The sequence below is a fragment of the Leopardus geoffroyi genome, chromosome A3 (assembly GCF_018350155.1).
Source record: "Leopardus geoffroyi isolate Oge1 chromosome A3, O.geoffroyi_Oge1_pat1.0, whole genome shotgun sequence".
Classification (NCBI taxonomy): Eukaryota; Metazoa; Chordata; class Mammalia; order Carnivora; family Felidae; genus Leopardus; species Leopardus geoffroyi.
The window spans coordinates 80,068,267-80,095,063 of NC_059336.1; the positions used below are offsets into that span (position 1 = coordinate 80,068,267).

At 38.6% G+C, this 26,797-nt stretch overlaps 1 protein-coding gene across 3 annotated transcripts in view; it reads left to right on the forward strand.

Moving 5' to 3' along the window:
• Positions 1 to 26,595, forward strand: part of COMMD1 (copper metabolism domain containing 1) — a 190,155-nt gene extending 163,560 nt beyond the window's left edge. Inside the window, exons 3-4 of one of the 3 annotated variants that reach the window (XM_045446184.1) lie at positions 15,524 to 15,586; positions 26,353 to 26,595. In XM_045446184.1, the coding sequence (XP_045302140.1) occupies positions 15,524 to 15,586; positions 26,353 to 26,460 (171 nt within the window). In that variant the 3' untranslated portion in view covers positions 26,461 to 26,595. Of the gene's footprint in view, positions 1 to 15,523; positions 15,587 to 18,475; positions 18,539 to 26,352 lie in introns of all 3 variants that reach the window. The other 2 variants (XM_045446187.1, XM_045446186.1) reach the window with 2 other exon arrangements.
• Positions 26,596 to 26,797: the final 202 nt, after the last annotated feature.

The following is a 26,797-nucleotide window of genomic DNA, read 5'->3' on the forward strand; positions in this document are numbered from 1 at the left end:
GGCACCACTCAACTTTTATTTTATTTTTTTTTTATTTAAAAAAAAATTTTTTTTTAACGTTTATTTTTGAGACAGAGAGAGACAGAGCATGAATGGGGGAGGGTCAGAGAGAGGGAGACACAGAATCTGAAACAGACTCCAGGCTCTGAGCTGTCAGCACAGAGCCCGACGCAGGACTCGAACTCACGGACCACGAGATCATGACCTGAGCCGAAGTCGGATGCTCAACCGACTGAGCCACCCAGGCGCCCCAGCACCACTCAACTTTTAACTGAAGTCTGTAATTCATTGAGCAGATCAATTGAGCAATTTCAAGAATTGATTCATCGTTATACTACCCCTAAAAAATTACTAGAAAGGATAATTTTGTTTTGCAGGTGGTAAAAGCTTAAGAAAAAGCTGTCTTTGTATATGTTTCCTGAAATCAGCAGTGTAGATAGAAATGGAATCTTCTGTTATATATAGTAAACAATCATTCTACGTGTTCTACCTGTCTTCTTTTCTATGAAATTGTTGTAGGACATTAATACAAACTGATAATTCAAAACATCCCTTAGTTTTTTCCATTCTTATATCCTTCCCACCAGCCATTCATTCATCATTTAGAGGTGCCTACTGTGTTCTGGCACAATTCTAGATACTAGAGATACAACTGTAAACAGTCTAGGTTTAGGAAACAGTCATGTAATAGTCATTAAAAAAAAAGTTGTACAGAATGCTACAGTGCTAATGCTTTATATATATGTTTGTCAGAATCTGGGCTAAATGGCTTGCTTTAATTTTTTTTAATGTATATTTGTTTATTTTGAGAGAGAGGATGTATGTGAGTGGGGGAGGGGCAGAGAGAGAGAGAGAGAGAGAGAGAGAGAGAGAATCCTAAGCAGGGTCTGCGCTGTCAGCACAGAGCCCGACATGGGGCTCAATCCCACAAACCTGTGAGATCATGACCTGAGGTGAAATCAAGAGTCATACACTTAACCAGCTGAGCCACCAAGGTGCTCCTGAGTTTAAATTTATATTTAAATCCTTGCTTGTCTGTCATCTTCCTTGCCTGTGCTAAATTTGGTTAAGATTTATATTTTGGGTTCTAGATTACATGGTGAAGTATAAGTATTAAATCTAAATAGAATTTGGGGCACCCGGGTGGCTCAGTCGGTTAAGCATCTGACTTCAGCTCAGGTCATGATCTCGCGGTCTGTGAGTTCGAGCCCCGTGTCGGGCTCTGTGCTGACAGCTCAGAGCCTGGAGCCTGCTTCGGATTCTGTGTCTTCCTCTCTCTCTGACCCTCCCCCATTCATGCTCTGTCTCTCTCTGTCTCAAAAATAAATACACGTTTAAAAAAAATTTTTTTTAAATAAATAGAATTTATTAAACAAATATAATTTTTTGCGATAAATGTGTGATTCATGCTAAGTAATATGTGAGCTTTTAGAAAAATCATATGAACATTAAATTTAAAGTTTTTTTTAAGTTTTATTTATTTATTTTGAGGGAGAGAGCTATGGAGAGGCAGAGAGAGGGAGAGAGAGAGAATTCCAAGCAGACTCCTCACTGTTAGCACAGAGCCTAATGTGGGTCTCAAACTTACAAACCCATGAAATCATGACCTGAGCTGAAATGAAGAGTTGGATGCTTAATGGACTAAGCCACCCAGGTGCTCCATCAAATTTTTTTAATTTTAATTTTTTCAGCATTCGGGGATAATTTTTAAAAGACTGATGAAAGGTACACCTGGGTGGCTCATTTGATTAAGCATCTGACTTTGGCTCAGGTCATGTTCTCATGGTTCGTGAGTTCAAGTCCTGCGGTGGGCTTTGTGCTGACACCTTGGAGCCTGGAGCCTGCTTCAAATTCTGCGTCTCCATCTCTCTGCCCTTCCCCACCGCTCGCACTCTGTCTCTCTCTCTCTCTCTCTCAAAAATAAACATTAAAAAAATAGATGAGTAAAATTAAAGAAAATAAAAGATTGGTGAAAAACTTTAGAAAGTGAACTATCCTTTTTTACTTTTGTGACATTAAGTCTTTATATATGGTAGTTTGCATGAATCTAAGGCACATAACGTACACATACATCGTATTTAGTCAGATGAACAGTTTGTTTCCATTGGGTACCAGTTAATTTTACATGTTTACTAATCTTTTTTTTTTTTTTAGTAGTTCGTATTTTTTTCCAGTTTTATTGAGAACAACGTGTTTGCTAATCTTAAAATGGCCATCATATCTACTTGGCTGTAAAAGTTCTTTGTGCTCTACTAGTGTAGCTTATTTTTTGCTATAGCAAAAAGTGTCTGTCATTGCCTGGCCTACCCTGCCAGTTGACCTAATATAAGCTATTTTCCCAAAAGTTCTTGCTGCATGAGTAGTAAACTATTGCCAGCTTCTCAACCTTTCCCTCTGGCCCTGGCTTATTAAACCAGAGGAAGCGCTGAACAAGGATAGCCCATTCATAGGCTAAACAGGTATTTGTGGCATGGTTTGGTGTGACAGGCTCTGCTCAGGCAGAGATAATAGCTTTGGGGTGAAATAGATTCTCCTAAGGATTTTCAATTTACTGATGTAGGGAAGCTGCTTAATGGTGATGAACACCGTAGCTGAGAGGTCACATAGAGCTTGCATTAGGGTAGGATTTATTTGCCATGTGTATACTGCATGAGTTTTCTGGGAAGGAGAAGATAATTGATGAGCAGAAGCAGACACTGTGTGTGGAATGTGTATATGCATGTATATGAGAGTTTGTGTGTATGTAAGAGAAAGGCACATACCTGATAGAGTAACAAAGGTTCCTGATGGTTTTCTAGGCCTTGGGAAACCTAGACTGTCCTCCTTACCCTTCTATAGACTTAGTATGCTCCTTCCCAACTCTGTGCACTTGCTTAAGTCTCCCTACTTGTAGTCTTTCTCCCCACTTCAGGCCATCCTGAATGTTACCACCAAGTTAGTGTTCCTTTTTCTTTTTGTTTGTTTGTTTGTTTGTTTGTTTATTGAGAGTGAGTTGGGGAGAGGGACAGAGGGAGAGAGAGAGACAGACAGAAAAATCTTTTTTTATTATTATTTTTAAAAAATTTACATCCAAGTTAGTTAGCAGATAGTGCAACAATGATTTCAGGAGTAGATTCCTTAATGTCCCTCACCCATTTAGCCCATCCCTCCTCCCACAACCCTTTCAGTAACCCTCTGTTCTCTATATTTGAGAGTCTCTTCTGTTTTGTCCCCTTCCCTGTTTTTATATGATTTTTGCTTCCCTTCCCTTATGTTCATCTGTTCTGTGTCTTAAAGCCTTCATATGAGTGAAGTCATATGATATTTGTCTTTCTCTGACTAATTTTGCTTAGCATAATACCCTCTAGTTCCATCCATGTAGTTGCAAATGCAGACACACAAAATCTTAAGTAGGCTCCATGCTCAGCACAGAGCCCAATGTGGGGCTCGATCCCATGACACTAGGATCGTGACCCGAGTCAAAATGAAGAGTCAGATGCTCTACCGACTGAGCCACCCAGGTGTGCACAGGTTAGTGTTCCTTAAAACTGCTCTGAGCATGATGTTCATCTGGCCAAAAATCTTTAATGTTTCCCACATTACCTTCATAATAAAATTTAAGTTCCTCAGCAGTGTGTATATGGCCTGTCTCAACTGTGCCTTATAGGATATTTTGTCTGAAAGAACGAAGTATACATTAATACATTTGATATTTTAGTATCCCAGCTCTTGGTGGAAGTCAGTAGTTCTGTTCTGGCCATTTGTCTCCAGAAATTTCAATGAGAGTATCAACTGGACTAGAAGCCCCAGAATCATTTGTAGAAAACAGATATGGCTCTGAGGTTGAAATAAGAGCCACTAGAGGCATGTCTCTACATTTTGAATATACATAGTGGTGGGTTCTGGGGCTTGTGCCCTGGTGGAAGACTTGTATGAGACCAGCTCTGTCCATCCAGCTTCTTGCCTGCTGATAGGCAGTCTGATGAAAGCTTTGTCTGATGATTAACCTGACAATGTGCCAAACTGTCCAGTAACCTTTTCTTTGAGTTTTAAATTCTAAATGTTTTTATTGATCAGAAAGAAATAGCCCTTTAGAGACCATTTAATTTTTGCTTTGAGAGCCTTGACCACCACAGTGCCAAGAGAGTTGACTTACAGTGTGGTTGATTAAATTGGCATTCTTTTGGGTCTTTTGGGAATTTTTCAGAACTCCAAATTTCATGGGTCAACACCCAGCCTTATCCTCTATTTTGAAAAAAGTAGGAAGAACAGCAACATGTTAACTTTCGGCAGGATAGGAAATGCAATCATCCTGCTCCTCATAATGGTGCCTCATTATCTATAAACTGTCTCTTTTGAAGATGATCCATAAAAATTTTAGCTCTTTGCTCTAAAATTCAGTGTTTTTTACAGTTTTTCCCCCCATCTGTGTCCTATTCTTTCTCTAAAGGAATTCTTCTTCAACCAAACTAGCCTATATATTCTCCTTCCTCCTCCCAGCATGCCAGGCATATTTCTACCTCAGTGTCTTTGCATATAATGTTTTCCCATGCTGAAATATCCTCTCCAATCTCTAGCTTGCAGGGCCTAGCTTAATGTTTACTTCCTCAAATCAGAATAATGGTAAGTTCTATACCAACATTAATAAGTACTTTTTAAATAAATGATCTACCACTTCACTGGCAAAAGAAATCTGTGCTATGAATTTATAGTATGCTCCAAGTGACTGGACATTTTGCAAATAAAGTAAAATTTCAGGGATATCACTAAAAAATGTAGTTTCTGGGAATCTTTTGAAATAACAAAGATCTGCCAACAGTAGGCCCACTTTTCTACAAGCACCAGGATGGAGCTGAGAAATTATTATCCTTTTGAATGATTTGCTACTTTAGTCCCACCGCTCCTCACTCTGTCCCCATATTGCCCCGGCCTGCTTTGGTTCTTTTTTCAGCCTTTCTACCGCATGGGCAATTGAATTTAAGCTGGTGGCTATAGAGATACCCAACGAAAATGAATGGCTAGTCTTCCAAGGAAGAAAGAGAGATTATCAAGGTCCCTGATAGTCTGTGTTTTAACAGCTAAGAGAGGTAACTTCATACTAATTTCCTATCTTGTAATTGATAATAATCAGTGAGAATAACCCATAAAGTAAGGACACTTAATCATGGGGTAGAGTACCAAGAAATGAAATACTTTTTAAAAAAATGTTTATTTATTTTTGAGAGAGAGAGAATGCCAGCAGGGGAGGGGCAGAGAGAGAGAGAGGGAGACACAGAATCCAAAGCAGGCTCCAGGCTCTGAACTGTCAGCACAGAGCCTGATATGGGCCTTGAACTCATGAATGTTGAGATCTTGACCTGAGCTGAAGTTAGCTGTTTAACCGACTGAACCACCCAGGCGCCCCAGAAATGAAATACTTTTAAGAAAGTAATTTTTTTTTCTTGGCTCAGAGAAGGGAGTAATCACTAGGAAGGGCTGTCTGAGCCCTGATACCACTTTTTAGGATCCATTTCCTCCACAGGGTGAGCTCTTTGGGATAATAGAATGGAAGCAAAGATTTCAAAACAGCTAATATATAGGAGCAGGAATTCATTCTGTTCTCAAATGAGTAATTACTCAAAAGAGTAATTCCCATCTCTTTTCTCATCTGAGTCTTCCTATAAACATTTTGTTTAGGCAGTAATAGTTGGTGATTGTCCAACGTTTTAAATATTTTCAAGTTCTTTTTTTTAATGTTTGTTTATTTTTGAGAGAAAGACACACAGCGTGCAAGTGGAAGAGGGGCAGAGAGAAAGGGAGACAAGGGAGACAATCTCAGGCAGGCTTCAGTCTCCCAACTGTCAGCACAGAGCCTGATGCAGGACTCAAACTCACCAACTGTGAGATCGTGACTTGAGCCAAAGTTGGACACTTAACCGACTGAGCCACCCAGGCACCCCTCAAGTTCTTTTTTTATATTGTCTCATTTAAACTTCTATAAACCTTACAAAGTGGGATAGAATAGATGAAGAAAGTCAGACTCTAGGACTTTAAGTGAATTACCCAAGTGCCATGTGAATATTATATGATAGAATTGAAAGTAGATCCCTGCTCTTCAGATATCTTGCCTTGTGTTTGTAATTTTATACTGTCTTGGTCTTCATTATCATCCTATGAATGATCTCATCCTGCTTTTGTATGTGCTACCAAAGGACGGAGGCAATGACGCTAAGCCCATAGTAAGAAGACAGTAATGTAAGAATTGAATTTTGGAACTGGGTCAGCCTCTATCTGTAATTTATTCAGTCTTCTTTAACTCTTTGTGTAAACTACCCACAAGGTAACTAAAGTTTCTTCATTAAGCCAAAAGTTTTGTTCTACATCTTTACTGTAGATAAAAAATACTGATCTTTATGATCTACTGAAAATGACTTTTAAATTGTTCTAATTTACTGTTTTTTTGTTTTTTGTTTTTTTGTGTGTGTGTGTGTTTTGTTTTTTTCTGTTTAGAATGTGAGCTTCTTACAGGTAAAAACCCTTACCTTGTTTGCCACTGAACCCTCAGCATCTAGATAGATACCTGGCTGGTGTAATATGTTCAGTTAAGTATTTGATACCTAGTTTGCTGACTTAGTATTTTATGATCTTCCATTAAGGATCTGCTGTCCCAGATCAAATGTTGGTTGCTTTCTGACATCCACTTTCTCCCTTAGGTGCTAGAGGGGTGGTCAGCCCTGTGAAGGAAGGAGTATGAACACTGATGTAGAGCTTCTTGGAGTTGAAACAATTACATTTATGTGGTAAAAGTCTCTGAGTCAGGTGGCAAATAGGTTTAATCCTTACATACCATTTCTCTCAATGCCGCTTGTAAGGTAGCCCTTTGTAGACATCAATGCTTTCAAATCCCTATAGTTCAGAGGTGTCACGTGTTGAGGTCAGTCTATACCATACCATGAAGTGGGAGAAGTTAGGAAGCATTACTTTTTAGACTGTAGTCAGAGTCTGAGATTCTGGACTTCAATAAGAAGTCTTCTACATGGTGAGAGTTCTGTGATAATGTAGCTGAGGGAAATATACAGACATGTTTGAACCAGTGCGTCTGCAAGTCTGCTATTTCCAAGAACAGAAAGCACACAAAAGTCCAGATTCTAAAAGGTTAAGAAGGGCTTACTGTTTAGTCCCAAGACTTTGCCAGTTTCTTCATAGTTGAACTTGGCTCTTTCTGATTCCTAGGTGTTGAATCCATTGGGTGGTCTTGTTGAATAAAGACTTCTATTAAGAAGGGAAAAGAGGGCAAATAGCATGTCTTATCCTTGCAGGGAGAAAGACTGTTGAAAGAGCACAAAGCTGTCAGGATGTTAAGTAACACTGTAAAAACATGCAGGAGTTGATTTACTGTTTGGGTTGTCATAGCCTGAAGCAGTTGGTGCTGTTCCCCGATGTAAGAACTTTTTTGTTTCTCCAGGACAATGTCAGGCCCCAGGAGGCTTTCACATGACTGTCACTATTAAGAGCCAAGTGCCTGTTTTGAAGAAATCAGAGCTGGTAGTTCAAGTGTTGAGCAGAACTACTTATTATAAAGTGTCAGGGGACAGGATGTGTGTAACAGGATAGAAAGAGAAACTAATATTTATTGAGAGTCTGTTTCACACTAGACATGGGTGAATGCTTGCAAATGTGCTATCTTACTTAGTCTTTATAATAGTCCCATGAGATAGGTATTTTCCCACTTTCTAGGCTTGGGAACCAGGACATCAAGAAACTTAAATGACTTTCCCAGGGTCATACAGCTAATAACTGAGCTAGATCTAAATCTACATTGTCTAACTCTCAAACCAGTAATTTTTCCCCTCATAATACTTTGTGTTCTATGGGTAATAATAGAGAGGGTTCACTTCCTGATCTTCCTATACAGGAAGAGGGGATACAGAGTATAAAATGGCAGAATTATATGCATTTACATACGACTTTCTAACTCTAACCTTCAACATGTTTTTTTTCAAAATGCTTTATTTTTTTATTTTTGTTTTTTTAAACGTTTATTTATTATTAAGAGACAGAAAGAGACAGAGCATGAGCATGGGAGAGGTAGAGAGAGGGGGAGACACAGAATCTGAAGGAGGCTCCAGGCTCCAAGCTGTTAGCACAGAGCCGGACATGGAGCTCGAACTCACAAACTGTGAGATAATGGCCTGAGCCGAAGTCAGACACTTAACCGACTGAGCCACCCAGGTGCCCCCCAAATGTTTTAAATACAGTGAACTTTTAAACATAGTACTGAGATCTCATGAGTGATACAGTGGAGTGAGATGAGAAGTGTTTTTCTCCCCAAATTAAAGGTAATTGTAAAAGTATATATGATTTCCAGAGGCTACTAGTGATTTTCAGGGTATATAGCATCTTTACTGACATATGTTTAGATTTAAACTCTAGCATTCCATTTTGAAAGCAGTTTTACTTTTAATCTGAGTATTTCTTGGAAGCTGACTCGGACTTAGGTTCTCTGTCCTGTAAATGACAGAATTATTAGAAGTTCTGTCTTAATGTTCACATTATATTTTTCTTTTCATAAATGAAGATAAAAGCTTTGCATTAGAATTTTCTTTTCTCTTTTTCAGAGTACAGATGTAAACCCTCATTTCAGCACAGTAATGAGAGCATGATTTTCTGTTTGCTTTGCTAGAAGCCCCTTCTCATAGTTTGAAATTGGAACACAGGAATTTTCTTGTTTGTTTCATTTTATTTTCTTTACCCTTAGGGATCATTTGGCTTTCATTTGAAGTTCTAACTGACAAAGGGGGGAAAAACAGAAAAATGATGGAACATTTGAGTTAATAACATAGAAAAACCTGTATTAAATTAGATTCCAAATCTCAAAAGTGAGTTTGTACTTTGATACTTTGAAGAATTGGTACAGTTGTTGTAATCCTTCTTTTGTTTGGTTTTGCTTTGTTTTGTTTTGTTTTGTTTTAACCTTTGGCATAGAGGAGTGATTTGATAAATAGAATGATTTTATTGGTGTTTTCTAAGAAAAAGTTGGGAGGATGAGATTATCATACTAAAACAATGAGTTGGAAGTGCTATGGATACCAGCTCCCTTGCCCATACAAGAGGGAAAGGGAATTATGGAAATGAAGTATGAATTGCATCTTAACTGTGGACTTCCTGATTTTTTTCAGTGTTATTGTTGAATATTAAAATAATCTCTCAATTTGACTTTAAGAAAATTACTTGATTTGAGTATTGTCTTCTTTCTTAGAATTGACAGGCAGGAAAGAATTTGCACCTGAGCTCCTGATGAAGCTTTTAGTCAGAGTACTCGTTAGCAGTTCCCTAAACAAGTTGGTGTTCTTGGCAGCTCTAGCCTAGAGTCTTTGTGTTCAGTGCCTTTGTCATACTCTTCCACCCCACTTGGCTGGCCCGTGCTGTGCAGTGGCAGGAGCTCAGCAGGAGCTGAGGCAGGTGGCTCAGTCGGTTAAGCATCTGATTATTGATTTTGGCTCAGGTCATGATCTCATGGTTTTGTGAGTTTGAGCCCCACCACACTGGGCTCTGTGCTGACAGCATGGAGATTGCTTGGGATTCTCTCTCTCTCTCTCTCTCTCTCTGCCCCTCCCCTGGTGGTATGCATGTGTATTCTCTCTCTCTCTCTCTCAAAATAGATAAATAAACTTTAAAAAAAAAAAGGGGTGGGGGGAAGGAACATGCTGTGTGTAGTACTTCTGGTATTCTTCCACTAGTCAGGGCTAGTACAGGCAGCATCAAGATACCCGGAGACAGCCGTTAGGAGCATCCAGGCAGAGAGCTACTGCTGCTGCTGCTGCTTTTAGGCTAGCACTGAACTACCGTGGCTAGACTAGATTGCTAGAGGCGGCCTGTACTATCAGAGTAAAAGTACTTCTTTTTCTCTTTGGGAAAGTAAATAGAGATGCTGCTTAATCAACCAGTATCATTTCAGTGTTGCTGGATATGAGATAATGTGGTAAAATCAAGAGGTGTAAGATAGTTTTACACTCACCCCAAAACTGCGTTAAATTGCTTTAGATGCATTATCTCATTAAATCTTCACAACAGTCTTACCAGCTAAATCTGTTAAAATTCCCATTGTAGAGTAGAAAGCTTAAACCAAGCCAGCCACACTAAAAGTGGTAGTTTTGATTTAGATTTGAATTTAGGTTTGTTTGATTTCAAAGCCCATGTCCACTAATTGTTGGGGGTAGGTACTTAGTACATAGATAATCATTTCTTCACACATAGAATCTCATCATGAGGAAACATCAGACTAACCCAAATTGACATTCTACAAAATAACCAGCTTGTACTCTTCAAAAATGTCAGGATCAAGAAACACAAGAAAGGCTGACTGAGAAACTATTCCAGATTAAAGGAGGCTAAAGATGCATGACATCTAAATGCAGTCAATGTGTGACCATAGATTTGATTTGAGAGCAGGAAAAAAACTTTATAAAGGATACTATTTGGGCATTTGATAAAATTTGAATATAGACTGGGCTAGATAATAGTGTTTATCATTATTATATAACCATGGCTATATAAGAAAATGCCCTTGTCTTTAGAAAACATGCACTAAAGTTTTCAGGAATAAAAGGACCTAACATCTCCTACTTACTCTCAAGTGGTTGTGTGTGTGAGAGAGAGAGAGAGAGAGAATGACAAAGCAAATGTGGCAAAATATAAACAGTTGAATAAACGGTGAATTTGGGGAAAGTATAGGAGAATCATGTTTTTGTCAAATTTTTTATATACTTGAAATGATATAATGAAATGTGACTAAAATGACTCAGAAACAAAGAAACCCAACTAAGGCAAGGCATCACAGCCAAAAATTAAGTACCACATTAATATATGTCATACTGTCAAAATATTTTTCTTATACTTCCATTGGGGACATACTCCACTTTGCTTCAAAATAGTTACTTGTTTTTAACTAATATTTTTGTCCCATTACTTTTGACCCCTGTTTGATAGTTCATATTTCTGGTTTGTTTAGACATAATCTTGGATAGAGTGGCAAATCTGTTCTTTTTAATGAAAGGATGGACTGCAAAGTAGAGTAAGAAGTTTTTACTAATCATTTATGTTTGTTTATTTTTATTTATAACAATGTATATGCAGCCTACGTCCTCTTTCTGTTGTTTTTTTTTTTTTTTTTTTTAAGTTTATTTATTTGTTTTGAAAGAGAGCACAAATAGGGTAGGGGCAGAGAGAGAAGGAGACAGAATTCCAAGCAGGCTCCACATACCGTTAGTGCAGAGCCCAACATGGGGCCCGAACCCAAGGACCGCGAGATCATGACCTGAGCTGAGATCAAGAGTTGGATGCTTAACCAACTGAGCCACCCAGGCTCTTTCTGTTTTAGGTGATTATCATCAAGCCTTGATTATGTATGAGTGAACTATGCTATTTCAGGTATTATCAAGGACTCTCTTTTCCTTTGCCCCACCCAGTCCATTGCATCTTGGCTTGGCCAGCGAATAGCTGTAGGCCAAATATGAAGGATGTTAAAAGTTTGAATTCATAATTTAATATACTTATCTTTTTTTCAATACTTTTTCACTCACTTTTTAAAAATGTGAGGTATAATTGACATATAACATCATCTTATTTTTAGGTGTACAACATAATGATAATTGTATACATTACAAAATGATCATATTTATGTTTTTGCATTCCATAAGTTGATGTGGGTTTTTTTTAAGATGAATAATTTGGTGTTCTTCGGTTAGATGGTAAGGCAGAACTGGGAATTCCTTCTGATTATAGATGGAAAGAACCTCAGGTTTAAGCAGGTATTTTGGCTCTATTAACTGTGACTTGGAAGAAGAAGTCATTTCTGTGTGTGTGTGTGTGTGTGTGTGTGTGTGTGTGTGTGTGTGTGTGTTTATTTTGAGAGATAGAGCGAGCGAGTGAGCAGGACAGGGGCAGAGAAAGAGGGAAAGAGAAAATCCCAAGCAGTCTCTGTACCGTCAGCACAGAGCCTGACGTGGAGCTCAGACCCACAAGCTGTGAGATCAAGAGTTGGATGCTTAACCAGCTGAGGCACTCAGGGGCCCCTGGAAGAAGTCTTAAACAAGGGGCTCCAAATATTAGTCAATTGACTAAGGTAAACACTGCTTCTACCTTTCCTGTTGATAGAGACAAGTAGCTATATATAAAACTGAATCCTCCTTGTGGCCTACCCTGTGCCCCCCACTTACAGAAAGACAGAGGGAATAAAAGGCCATCTTGCCTTAGAATAAAAACTTAGTCCCTTTATAATATGATTCTCTGCCCAGATCTCATGCACACATTAATTCAACTATGCTGCCATCCCATTACACTTAAAAAATGCTAGAAATTTTCCATGGCAGCTAGGATATATCCATTATCCATCCAGATGTTTTTATAGGCCACTTTAGATTGACTTTGGGTTATCATACTGTCAACACTCAGGTTTCCCTTGAGTCTTTGTTAAAGTTAACTGAATCATAGAATAACTTTCACATGAAGGTACTTAGTGACTATTAATGATGGTGTTTATATTATATCTGTATGAGTCAGGATTGCAAAATGGTTAAGTGCTCAGACTCTGAAGCTAGATAGACCTGAGTTTAAAACTGGCTCTGCCACTTACTACTTGTGTGGCTTTAATAAACAAGTTCCTCATCTTTCCTTACTTTCCTCTTCTATAACATGGGATAAAATTATCCTCAACAACATGAAATGATACACGTAAAACACTTAGCATGTAATGCCTGGCATTTTGTATGTGTTCTATAAATGTTAGCCATTGTTAATTATCATTGCTATTAATGTGATCATTAGTGTAATTTCTTAGTAGTTAATTATTGTAAATCCCCCCTGAATTTGCTAATGTTTTCAGATGCCTTTCAAAGTCTACTGAATGAATGGTGACCAAGCAAGAAGCTCTATTGTTTTGCCAATTAGGGACTGACTACCTGTTCTGTCTTTTGCAAAGGACTGAACTTTAATCTCTAGTTTCTAGAACTCTGGACAATTTTAAGAAAATGAGGCTTTTCTTTCTTTCCTCCATAAATTGGACCAGAAGTATATCAAAGCCCATAAAATCCATTACATTATCTGATGAAGTCTTCTTGCTGGATATAGCTGAAAAGATCTGGATCAAATGGATAAGGTCTGTCACTTCTACAGTTCTTCAGAGTGTTTTAACTCTGGCTTGCTTTCTTCCTAGTTAATAGGGCTGTTCTAAGGATCAGATGATGTCATTCATACAAAAGGGCTTTCTAAACTGTAAAGCACTGTAATAATGTGAGGGATGATTGTTCAAAGGCCCCAACAACCTAAGTGATGTCAGAATCCAACCCTAGGAGATGCAATCTCCCCTCTTCCTGCCACTTCAGAAGTTCGCAGTAAATTATTTGAGCTCGAGAGGCTAGTGGCTAACTTCATGCAGTGATTATGAATCCCTTCTTCTTCTCTCACCCCCATATTCTCTCACAGAATGGGGTGCCAGATTCTGAGTCAGTCTTCGGGCCTGGACTTTGGGACACAGCATGGTAGGCAGAGTACTTCATAGGATCTGGGAATGAGGATTAGGAAGCATTTCTTTTATACCATTTTCCAGTCCCCTTCCTGACAGCTCTTATCCTGGCAGCCCCCATAGATTAAATGGCATTTCAAAATTGAGTTCAGTGAGGATAAGACCCGATGAGGCTTCTGCCAAACTGGGCTGACAGACCTAAGTAATCAGTTGATAGTGTACGTGCACATGTGTGTGTATGTGTGTGTGTGTGTTTCTGGACTATTAGAGTTTGTTTTTTTTTTTTCTGTACAGTATGAACAGCAAGCCTAGAATTATGTGTGAGATCATCATCATTATCATCAACCACAAATACAGAATGTTTGGTAAACACAGGACCCTCCAAGCTTTGGTGTTTGTTATGAACTGAATTGTGTACCCTGCCAATTCACGTGTTAAAATCCCAACCCTCAATGCCTTAGAATGTAATTGTATTTGGAGTTTGTTGGAACCCTAATAAAATTAATCCCCTTTCCCCACAACCTCGACCAAAAAAAATGTATCCAAAACTTTTTCTCCCCGAATCACCATTTTCTGAATTTGAAAGTCCTCCTATCCTTAGTCATTTCATCCTTTGCCTCATTTACATAGCTTTATTTGTTTTCTCAAGAGAAGGACAAAGGTAAGTGCTTACTTTTTAACTATGCCTATTTCTGCTTAATTGTGCTGTCATGAAGGACTTAAAAGAAACCACATTGGGACAGCTGAGGACATGAATAGACGGTGCAGTTGGTAGAACAAGTTGGTGCTCTCTCTCCTTGGAGAAAATCTGCAGTCCCAGAATTGTTTTGATTAGTATGGCTTCTGTCTTCCTCCCCTACCAAGAAGTTTGTCATTCATTGCTGCAGTCTGGTCTTTTAATTGTATGTATTAAGATGTTTCCCCCATCTTAATCTGTAGATTATCAAGAACCCCTTGGAGAGCAAGTGCTATTGCATACTTTGTTTCTGCTTGCCTAATGGTATTACTTAAACAAGCAACTCTGGTTGAGTTTTGTTTTGTTTTGTTTTGTTTTGTTTTGTTTTGTTTTAATCTTCTCTGTTCCTTTCATGTAAATATATTTTAGTTTGTTTATCAAAGTTGTTTGCAGATGAGTTTGCTCTGGAATGTACCTCATCAGGCATGATGAGGGAGTCCCAATTTGAACTTCAGACTAAAAGAAGCAACACTTTTTTTCTCATGTGCTGAAGAGCTTTGTCAATTTGGTTTTTCTAAGATTTAAATGAATTTTTTTCCTCCTTCAGTATGATTTGCCTTTTCAGCTGTTTAGCAGTTGTTCTCTGGTTCTTTGTCCATTGTCACATGGGAACTAGTTCTACTTAGCCAAGAGCCAGTATGATTTCTTGCAAATCAAACCAGAGCACCTAAAAATAGCTTTTTACCCACATATTTTTCACCCAAAGTTTTTCAAAATACAGAAAATCTTAACAGCTAAACATTAAATCCTGCCGAAAATAAAAAGTTATAAAATGAACTGGAACACAATGTTTTGAAAAAGATAGAAATCAACCAGTTATCTAATTGTATTGAGCTTTTAGTGTTTTATAACTCAGCTTCGTTTTATTTTCTTTCATTGGGTGTTTCTAAAATAGTCTGTGTAAATGCTTAAGTCCTGGTGCTTATGTAAATCAGTACAGAGTCAGATTATCTCTAATTAGTTACCATTCTACTCTTAAATGTATATAAATTGGGGTGGAAAGTGTCTGAACTCAGAGTCAGATGTATTAGCGAGGAGTGGATTGAATCAAAGAGCTGAGAATTCTGGCCTTCACATAACTGGGGTTAGTCTCCAGGTTTCTTGTTTTATCTAGTGTTAAATGGAGATTGATGGTACTTCTCCTTTTCACTATCCCTACTGACCTGTACTGGGGAGCAGAATAGATCTGGCTGCTTTGAAATCTCTGGAGGAAAAAGAATAGTGATAGTCCTGGTTTAGCAGTGCATAATTTAGCCAACGAAAGAACCACTCTTTCTTGCAAGGTCAGACTATTTTCTTCCTTTCAGAAACAAGTCAGGGTTGCCTGGACCAAAATACGTGTTCCTTTTGACCACACATTGGCAGGACAGGTATGTCTAGTTTTCTTCTAAATCATGGGTCTAGATTTTTTTCCAGCTAAGAAATCTTAAACCAAAAGAATTGCAAGGTCCTGTTCTTGACACTTGGTCTTTTTAGAAATTCAAACAACTTTGAATGAACAGTGTTCTTGAAGTCTCATTGCCTTGTTGGTTCACAGGCTCTGAGCCTACAGAAGAAAATGTAGCACAGTGGCAGAAGGATGTGTGTGTTTCTATGTGTGTAAATTCAACCTTTGGTACATTGAGATTATTTTACTAATGCCCCCTTTATAAAGTTCCATGGGGTTTCCTGATGCCTAACAACCTTGTTGATTAGAAAGGTATGGAGAGTATGGGTCAGGGATCTGAGTAGTTTAAGATACTGCACCTATGGATATGTGTATCTGATATGGGTTATGGGGTAAGGAGAAGGATTTGCCTTTGGTATTTTCCTGGTTCTTTTGTTTTCTGTCCTACCTATAAACTCCCATTCTCCCTGTCCTTCTTATTGCCTAAGCATCCCGAGTTTTAAGGCAGGCTACTTGGGTTCTTTCTTCCTGGAAGAAAATGAATCTTCTGATGTAAGTGATAGAAAAGTGTTAATGACTTTTTGTTTTACCTCTCCTGGGAGTATTTATGCTGTAAAGACATTATCTAGGCTGAGGACAGTAGTCCTCCTTCCTAAAGAAAAGGAGATATTTGGGAATAAGAAGATCTTTCTGACATGAATAGACATTTTTTCAAAGAAGACATACAGATGGCCAACAGAAACATGAAAAGATACTCAGTACTCAGTATCACTAATCATCAAGAAAATGCGAAGCAAAACCACAGTGACCTATCACTTCACACCTGTATGCAAGGCTAAAATAAAAAAGACAAGAGGGAGCACCTGGCTGGGACAGGCAGTAGAGCATGTGACTCTTAATCTCAGGGTTGTGAGTTCAAGCCCCATGCTGGGCATGGAGCCTATTTTTAAAAATAAATAAATGAATAAATAAAATAGACAAGAAATAACAAGTACTGTCAAGGATATGGAGAAAAAGGAATCCATATACACTGTTGATGAGAATATAAATTGGTGCAGCCACTATGGAAAACTGCATGGAGCTTCCTGAAAAAAATTAAAAATAGAAATATCATATGACCCAGTAATTCCACTTCTGGGTATTTATTTGCCCAAAGAAAACAAAAACACTAATTCAAAAAGATCTATGCACCCTTGTGTTCATTGCAGCATATTAAGCAACCTAAGTATCCATAGATAGACAAGTGGATAAAGAAGCTGCGTATATATCAGGTGTGATACGCAATATCACATACACACATATACACAATACATGCATACACATACAGTGGAATATTAGCCATACAAATGAATGAAATGTTGCCATTTTGTGACACATGGATTAACCTAGAGGGTATTATGCTAAGTGAATTAAGTCAGAGAAAGACAAATACTGTATGATTTCAGTTTTATGTGGAATGTGAAAAACAAAACAAAGCAGAAACAGACTCACAAATACAGAGAACAAACTGGTGTTTGCCAGAGAGGAAGTGGGGGTGGGGTGGGCAAAATAGGTAAAGGGGATTAAGAGGTATAGACTTCCAGCTATAAAATAAGTCACAGGATATAAGGTACAGCATAGGGAATATAGTTAATAATATTACAATAACATTGTATGGTTTCAGATGGTGAGCATTGAGCATTTCGGAATGTATGTAAGTGTTGAATTACTATGCTGTACACCTGAAACTAGTCTAATATTGTATGTCAACCATACTTCAATTTAAAAATAAATAAATTGGGGGAAAAGATCTTTCTGGCTTAAATTACACTATATGGGTATGATTTTCAAAAGTTGTCATATGAAAGTACAATTAAAATTCCTCCCAATAGCTCTAATCTCCTTGTCTATAAAAGTTTTTGCAGAGCTGCTGTGATTTAGTTAGATTAGCCAGTTTAAATTTCACTTCCTATTTCCATCTTGTGAAATTATTTATTTATTTATTTATTTAGTGTTTATTTATTTATTTTTGAGAGAGAGAGAGCACAAGCTGGGGAGGGGCCAAGAGAGACAGACAGACAGACAGAGAGTATCTGAAAGCAGTCTCCAGGCTCTGAGCTGTCAGTGCACAGCCCTGTAAAAGCCTCGAATCCACAAACTGTGAGATCATGACCTGAGCCAAAGTCAGATGCCCAACCAGTTGAGCCACCCAGGTGCCCCCATCTTGTGGAAATATTTAAAAGATGGACCAAAACAAGGAGGAAAAAGTGAAGCAGCAGAGACCCAGATAATAGGTCTCTGAATAATTAAAATCTGATATTATTATATTTTAAAATGTTGCCACTTTTTTTTAAATGTTTATTTATTTATTTTGAGAGAGAGGGATAGTGAGCAGGAGAGACATAGAGAGGAAGACAGAGAATCTCAAGCAGGCTCTGCATGGCCAGTGTGGAGCCCAAATGCGGGGTTCGAACTCACACAGTGAGCTCAAACTCACAAACAGATCATGACCTGAGCGGAAATCAGGAGTTGGATGCATAACTGACTGAGCCATCCAGGTGTCTAAAATGTTGCCACTTTATATAAAACATGTGTATGCCACTTGGAAAGTTGAAGTTAGGTGTCTTAGGTTTGTTTAGCAGTAACTTTGGTCAGTGATAGATCCGAAACATTCTACATACCCAATTAATGTCTCTTTTCTCCTTTGAGTTGCTAGTTAACTAATGAAGAGTTCATGTTTTCTTAATATAATAAGAATTAGTGGGAGTTGTCAGGCTGTCCTCACAAAAGTCCTTTGAAATGCCTGAATGACAACCCCAGAAAACTCAGTGTTTATTGTCTGGTGATGGTTAATGCTTTTATGATACACTAGTAACACTCTGTCCTCTTCTAGGAGATTGTGGGAATATGGATAAGCACTTCCTCTTAGGAACTGCTCTGCCTCTGAAAGCACCTGGTATGTCCTGAGGCACTGCTCTATTCATTTATTAGAGTGAATTATTTTAGTTCTTGGAGACCCTGTCTTAGTCCCACATAGCTCTTAACATATATGGACACCTATTGAGTTTGGGATGAGTCATTTTCATTTAGAGGCTCCATCATTAAGTTGCAGTCTAAATTTCATCTTTTTTCATCCCCAGTAGGATGATTCACTTTGTGATTTGCAGGACATTTTTTTTTTCCTTTTTGAAAATTGCGTTAGCACGCTCTTTACACACTAGCTGTAGAACTTGTTAGCTATTGTATTTGAAATGAGGATTTCCTCATGATAAAAATGGCCTGAGTAGGGACCATTGTATGTAATATATATTGCTAAAGATTTTTGTTTAAAAAAAAATTATAGGGGCTCCTGGGTGGCTCAGTCAATAAAGTGGCCAACTCTTTTTTTTTTTTTTTTTAATTTTTTTTCACGTTTCTTTATTTTTGAGACAGAGAGAGACAGAGCATGAACAGGGGAGGGGCAGAGAGAGAGGGAGACACAGAATCTGAAACAGGCTCCAGGCTCTGAGCTGTCAGCACAGAGCCCGACGCGGGGCTCGAACTCACGGACCGTGAGATCATGACCTGAGCCAAAGTCGGACGCTTAACCGACCAAGACACCCAGGTGCCCCTAAAGTAGCCAACTCTTGATCTCCGTTCAGATCTTGATCTCAGGGTCGTAAGTTCAAGCCTCACATTGGGCTTCACACTGGGCATGAAGCCTGCTTTGAAAAAAAGAAAAGGAAAGGAAAGGAAGAGAAAATAAATAAAAGATTATAAGTCACAAGTTAAAAAAAAAAGATTATAAATCACAAGTTTTCTTTTTTTGAAGTATTTTCTTTAAGCTACAGCATAAACTATCCATTGTTTTAGATATAGAGTATAAGAGCAAGTTGTAGCTATGAGCCCATGTTTCTGAAATCAAGACCCTTGATGCAAATTCTTTTTTTTTTTTTTTTGAATGCTTTTTTATTTAAAAAAATTTTTTTTCAACGTTTATTTATTTTTGGGACAGAGAGAGACAGAGCATGAACGGGGGAGGGTCAGAGAGAGAGGGAGACACAGAATCGGAAACAGGCTCCAGGCTCTGAGCTGTCAGCACAGAGCCCGACGCGGGGCTCGAACTCGCGGACCGCGAGATCGTGACCTGGCTGAAGTCGGACGCTTAACCGACTGCGCCACCCAGGCGCCCCTGAATGCTTTTTTATTTAGAGAGAGAGAGAGAGAGCTGGGAAGGGGCAGAGAGAGAGGGAGAGAGAGAATCCCAAGTGGGCCCCACGTTGTCAACATAGAGCCTGATATGGAGCTCAGACTCACAAATTGTGAGATCATGACCTGAGCCGAAATCAAGAGTCGGATGCTTAACTAACTGAGCCACCCAGGTGCCCAAGACCCTTGATGTAAATTCTGAATTAAATCTGATCTTCCGTGGTTGTTGTTGCTATTGTTGTTGTCCTTCTTTTTTAATACCAAAGTGACACTATACCATTTTTCAATACAAATGATAATAGAAAAAAATAAATATTGGTTTTGGATAATTACCACTTGGAGGGCAGCCTTCCTACCAATTTAGGCATGATGAAAATCCTTGCTCTGCTAATCTTTGGAGTTTGTGTTCAGTGCTATGTACTTTGGCAGTCTAAAGAGACTCGTCTTTGTATTTATACTGAAAGCAATGAGTGAGGCCACAAAGTAAAGTAGGAAATGAAGGAACAATACCACACATAGAAAATACTGGAAATATCAGAGGAGAAGGAGTTGGGGTTTAGGGAGTAAATACCCTGCCCTCTTCTCTCTTGCTAGAACCCAGCTGTAAAAACAAAGGAGTGACACAGTCTTAGAGAACAGCCACATAGGACATGGAACAAGGTAGAGAAGGGTAGAGAGTGGGTAAGAAAGGACAAGTGAAAAATAACCACAGTTTTCAGGGAACTATAAAATTTTAATTTTGGATAAATGGTTCCTTAAGAAGAAAGTTGAAAGATCCTTTGCTACAAAAAAGCTCTGTCATGGTCTCCTGAAAGAATTGGAAACAGTATCAATATAATTCTAAAAAAGCCACATGAAGTATGGGTATCTTAATTATTATATAATTGCTATTCTAGAAACCATTGCAAATTTTGACGTTTGGTGCATGTTCTCTTTCTCTGTCAAGTTGAAGGCACACAGTGACAGAGCTGCAGGTCAGAGGTTAATTTAAGCTTATAAAAGGATAGCCTATATAGAGGGAGATAGGCTTTATGGCTAACGTTTATGCTCAGCCATGATTCCCTTTGTGTTAATAAATGTAACCAAAAGAAAAGTTTGGGGACTAAGCCTCATGATATCTGGCCAGCTGTGTGTGGCCTTCCTGAATCAGTCTTGGTGAGCAGATAACCTTTTCCCACTCTCACCCTCTGTCCTCTAACTTTAGCACTTTGTAAAGAAACCACAATGTGCAGAACTTGCCAAAGTCATGTTATAATACTAAATCTGACTAATCAAGTGGGGATAAAGTTTTGTGGGAATTTTGCATGGAAAATAATAATAATATAGAAAATAAGATACAGGACTTCTATTTTATTTTATGTTGAATTTATTCTAAATGGTTCCACCTGTTTAGTAAATTATAGTTCTTTTTATTTTCTTTAAATTTTTTTAATGTTTATTTATTTTTGAGAGAGAGAGTGTGTGAGAGGAGGAGGGTTAGAGAGAGAGGGAGACACAGAATATGAAGCAGGCTCCAGGCTCTGAGCTGTCAACACAGACCCCGATTTGGAGCTTGAACTCACAAACTGTGAGATCATGACCTAAGCTGAAGTTGGACACTTCACCGACTGAGCCACCCAGGTGCCTCTATTTTTTTATTTTAGCATTTATCACTGTTGTATTGTTGTGCCAAAGAATTTCTCAGGGTATGCCTATGGGCCTAGATATTGAAGTCATTTTTTTCTTTTTCAAATTTTTATTTAAATTCTAGTTAGTTAACGTAGAGTGTAAAATTGGTTTCAGCAGTAGAATTTAGTAATTCATCACTTACATATAGTAACACCCAATGTTCATCATCACAAGTGCTGTTCTTTTTTTTTTTAAGCAATTTTCTCCTTATTTTTATTTATTGTTTTTTTTTAAATGTTTATTTTTGTCAGGGGAGAGGCAGAGAAGGAGGGAGGTGGAAGATCTGAAGCAGGCTCTTTGCTGACAGCGGAGTGCCTGATTCGGAGCTTGAACTCACAAACCGCGAGATCATGGCCTGAGTTGAAGTTGGATGCTCAATTGACTGAGCACCCAGGTGCCCCAAGTGCCCTCCTTAATACCCATCACCCATTTAGCCCATCCCCCACCTGCTTCCCTCCGTCAACCCTCAGTTTGTTCTCTATCATTAAGGGTCTCTTATTGTTTAGGGCACCTGGGTGACTCAGTCAGTTAAGCATCTGACTCTTGATTTCGGATCAGGTGTTTGTGAGTTCCAGTTTCGGATCTGTAGTTTGTGAGTTCCAGCCCTGCATCCAGCTCTGCACTGACAATGTGGAACCTGCTTGGGATTCTCTCTCTCCCTCTCTCTGCCCCTCCCCTTCTCTCTCTCTCTCTCTCTCAAAATAAATAAATAAACTTTAAAAAAAGAGTCTCTTATAGTTTGTTTCCGTCTCTCTTTTTTTCCCCTTACCATATGTTCATCTGTTTTGTTTCTTAAATTCTACGAGTGAAATCGTAAGGTATTTGTCTTTCTGTGACTGACTTATTTCATTTAGCATAATACACTCTAGTTCCATCCACATCACTGCAAATGGCAAGATGTAATTCTTTTTGATCACTGAGTAACATTCCATTGTGTGTATATGTGTATATATATACCACATCCACATCTTCTTTATCCATCCTTCAGTCGATGGGTATTTGAGCTCTTTCCATAGTTTGGCTATTATTGATAGATATTGAAATTATTTAAATAGACATTATACACGAAGAAGTTTTAGTGTGTAGATGGAGAAAACCAAACGCTTGCTTAATGACAGCCTTTAATTATTATATTAACTAATAATCAGTTATACTCTCTGACCCTGCTAGGAAATGAGTTTAAGCTAAAGCGTTAAAGATCTAGGCTTGGCAAGTAAGAGTTTCCTGAAGAGTATTAGAGTTATTGCCTGGGAAAGGACTTTCTTGGGAACTGGTAAGATGTCTTTCTCCAGAGTCATTAAAGGCAGCTTGGGTTTTTCTGTTGGGTTTTTCTGTTTAGAGATGGTGGCCTCTTAGATCTCTTAGTATTTTATAACTTTTTAGCTTCTGCACTTGGAGAGAATATTTGAATATTTTGCCTTTGCTTTCTTTTCTAATTTGGTACAGTTATTTAAACCCTTGTGGTGTTTAATATACTGCTATACTCCCCATGATCACAGACTATGTATTTTTTTTTTAATTAATTTATTTATTTTGAGAGAGAGAGAGAGAGTATGAGTAGGGAAGGGGGAGAGAGAGAGGGAGAGAAAATCCGAAGCAGGCTCTGCATCACCAGCACAGAGCCCATTGCGGGGCTCAAACTCACAAATCATGAGATCATGACCTGAGCTGAAACCAAGAGTCAGACACTTAGCTGACTGAGCCATCCAAGTGCCCCTAGACTACATATTCTTAATAATGATGTGCTTGCGTATTCATCTGCTAACTGCTTTCTGATTCCACCACACGCTGTATCTACACTCTACTGAAACACAGCAGGTTCTAACTCTTGACTCAGATACTTACATATAGGAGTTTAGTCTTACCATCTCTCATTATTATAACCAGTTGGGCCCAGGTCAGGGTGGATGACCTTGAAAAAAAAAATCAGGGGCACCTGGGTGACTCAGTCAGTTGAGCCACCGACTCTTGATTTAGGCCTAGGTTGTGATCCTAGGGTCATGGGATTGAGCTCCGAGTCGGGCTCCGCGCTGAGCATGGAGCCTGCTTAAGATTCTCTCTCCCTCCCTCTCTCTCCCCTCCCTCTTCCTTGCTTGTGCATACTTTCTCTCTAAAATTAAAAAAAAATCAGATGTTTCAAATTGTCCTTACACTTTCTGTCTCTGGCTTGATACGCATCATTTGCATTATAGATATCTACAGATATATCTGCATATACAGATATCTTCAAGTGCATTCGATGTATTTTCTGTAGGGTACCCCCAGCCAAATGCAAAATTTGAACAAAGCCCCATGTATTAAGCCCCAATTTAAAAGCTCTTGAATACCTGATAAAATATTTTGATAGCATAACTAGATGAAGCTAAGCCTTGATAATAGTTTCAGATAAACTGTGTCTTCAAGAGTCATAAATGGTTATCTGTGTCTTTCTAACATGTTAATGTGTATTGTTTCAAGCGGGGAGAGGTGAAGATTGGGAGTGGTTGGAAAATTTAACTTTGGACTCTGTTTATGTAGCCTGCTAGATTCTGTAGTATTTGATTATCCTTAAAAATAAACAGCTTCACTGATATTTAGAGGTCTGATCATAGATAATTTGAGTACTGAAATCTGCAACAAATTAATGACCCCTCATCAAAAAAGATCCTGGCTTTTATTAATGAACTCTGTTCAAGTATTCCTATCTCTGTGATCAAAGTCCTTGATAATTTCTTCCCATATAAATAGAAAACCAGGTGAATTTATTATAGTAAATGACTTTCAATGAGGTTAAAACATGGGTGCATCATCTTCTGCCAATTTCCTGAATATATATGTTAGACTGGTAAATATTACTTTCTAGACTATTATTTCAAAGGCCAAATGTTCAAAAATGTTTTAAAGGCACGCTAAAGATCTTGGTAAAACTGAATGAAGAATAAAGGCTTTCAAATCTGAGACCGGTTCTTAATTTAGCTAATTGGATTGTCTAATTTGCCATAAATTTGCTCTTCTTTTCAAAAGGAGATGACCCTTCCTGCAGCTCCTCAACACAAAGAGCATCTTTCTTTTCTCTAAATTGGTTTTTGCTTTCCACTAAATGAAAACCTGGCAGTGTCTTTTTTCTTTCTTTTTTAATTTTAAACCTGACGGTTTCTAAGTTCATGTACTATTCCCCTCTACTATCCAAATACGTGTTTGAGGAAAAGGTTCCCTGTAGTCAGGGAAAGCCTTTCCTCCCTTTGGAAACTTTTCATCTGAGAGACCCTTTCTTTCCCTCTGTACTTGTTTCTCCTGGGGGAATAAACAACACAGCAGCGTAGCAACAGCACAGGGACTTTCCCAAAATCAGCTCCTGAAAGTTCTTCTGGCTATTGACAGAGTAACTTGCTCCTACTGAAAAGGCTTGTTGCTCTTCCTCTTACCTTCCACTTTGGGGATAGAGACGGGAAATACCATGTATTTAGAGAGGAAAATGTAAAGAAAAGAGCATTGATCTGGTTGGTGGCTCTTCCATCAACAGAGGGACAATAGACATGTCATTTACCATGCTGGAGGCCTCAATTTCATTATCTAAAAAACAAGGTAGTTGAATTATATGATCTCTGAGAATTCATACTGCTTTAAAATATATGATTATTGCTCTGAGACATCTGGGTGGCCTAGTTGGTTGAGCACCTGACTCTTGATTTAGGTTCAGATCATGATCCCAAGGTCGTGGGATCAAGCCCCATTTTGGGATTCTCTCTCTCTCTCTCTCTCTCTCTGCCCCTCTCCTCCACTTGTGTGTTCTCTCTCTCTCTCTCTCTCTCTCTCTCTCTCTCTCTCTCCAAAATTAAAACAAAACAAAACAAAATATGGTTATTGTTCATAAGGATCTTAAAGATAATCACTCTTGGATACATATAATTTGCCGCTGTTGCTTGAGATAATTTGTTCAAAGTATTTATTCACTGTACATGAAATTTCTGTCAACACACTTCAGAGGCCTTTTTCTTTGATATCTACCTAATCTAGGGTTGATTGACTGGTCCTAACAGTGTGTGCCGGGAATGTGTTTGATGGAAATCTTGGAGAGTTGGCTTGCAGCAAGTGGAAAGGCCTCAGAAATGTTTAAGACTGTTTCAAGACCTGGTTATCTTCAAAGGATCTGGTTGATATTTCCCAAGCAACTTGGTCACAACTTGTCATAATTGCTAGTATAACCACTAAATCCAAAGTAGCTCAATTATCAGGCTAACACAGAGCCAATCCAGACCTTCCTTCTATTGTTATACTACTGGGTGCTATGGAGACAGTATGGACTTTGGAGTCAGCCAGAGCTAAGAGTTCACAGTCCAACTCTGCCCTTTTCTGATTCTGTGATACAGCTTAACCACTGTGTGCCTCAGTGTCCTCATTTATAAGTACTTAAGTACTTACCTTAAAAATTGTTATGGGATCCGGGCGCTCAGGGTGGCTCACGAGGTTAAACATGACTTCGGCTCAGGTCATAATTGTGCAGTTAGTGAGTTTGAGCCCTGTGTTGGGCTCTGTACTGACAGCTCAGAGCATGGAGCCTGCCACAGATCTGTGTCTCCCTCTCTCTCTTCCCCTCCCCCACCTTGCACTCTGTCTCTCTCAAAAATAAACATTAAAAAAAAAATTGTTATGGGATCGAACGTGATGACTGAAGAGCTTCTCACATGCCTCATAATGAGAACACCTAACATTTGTATATCTCTTTACCATTTATGAAACACCTAATAGAAGTAGTTTTATTTAGGGAACTAAATATGTGGATTTGATTTGCTGGATAATATATCATTTAGGTGTTGGGACCTGAGTCAGGCTTGCTAGGTAGGGGGCCCTGGGCCTTTGGAACTGGGTCAGCCCAGATCCAGAGCCTTGGCTATCTTGAGGGTCTTTTATAAAACATCCTTTTGTGTTTTCCAGGAATCTGAATTTCTGTGTTTGGAATTTGATGAAGTCAAGGTCAATCAAGTCCTAAAGAAGCTGTCAGAGGTAGAAGAAAGTATCAGCACACTGATGCAGCCAGCCTAGCTGAAGATGGAGTTGTTGAAGCAAAGGTGTTCATGATCCCTCCCCAGTGAGCTGGGGTGTTTTGTTGTTGTTTTGTCGTTGTTTTTTTTAAAATCTTATTCCCCCATTAGTATTAAATCCTCAAATTCAAATCTTGCCTGTCTCTGCTTGCTGGGGTTTCTTTCCTTCCTTCTTTCATTCACTCTTACAGCTGTACTGTGTGCAGAGGTTCTTATACTTCAGCATGCACAGGTGTTTATAGCAGCATTTATTTATTTATTTTTAGGATTTTAATTTTAAGTAATCGCTACACCCACCGTGGGGCTTGAACTCACAACCCTGAGATCAAGAGTCACAT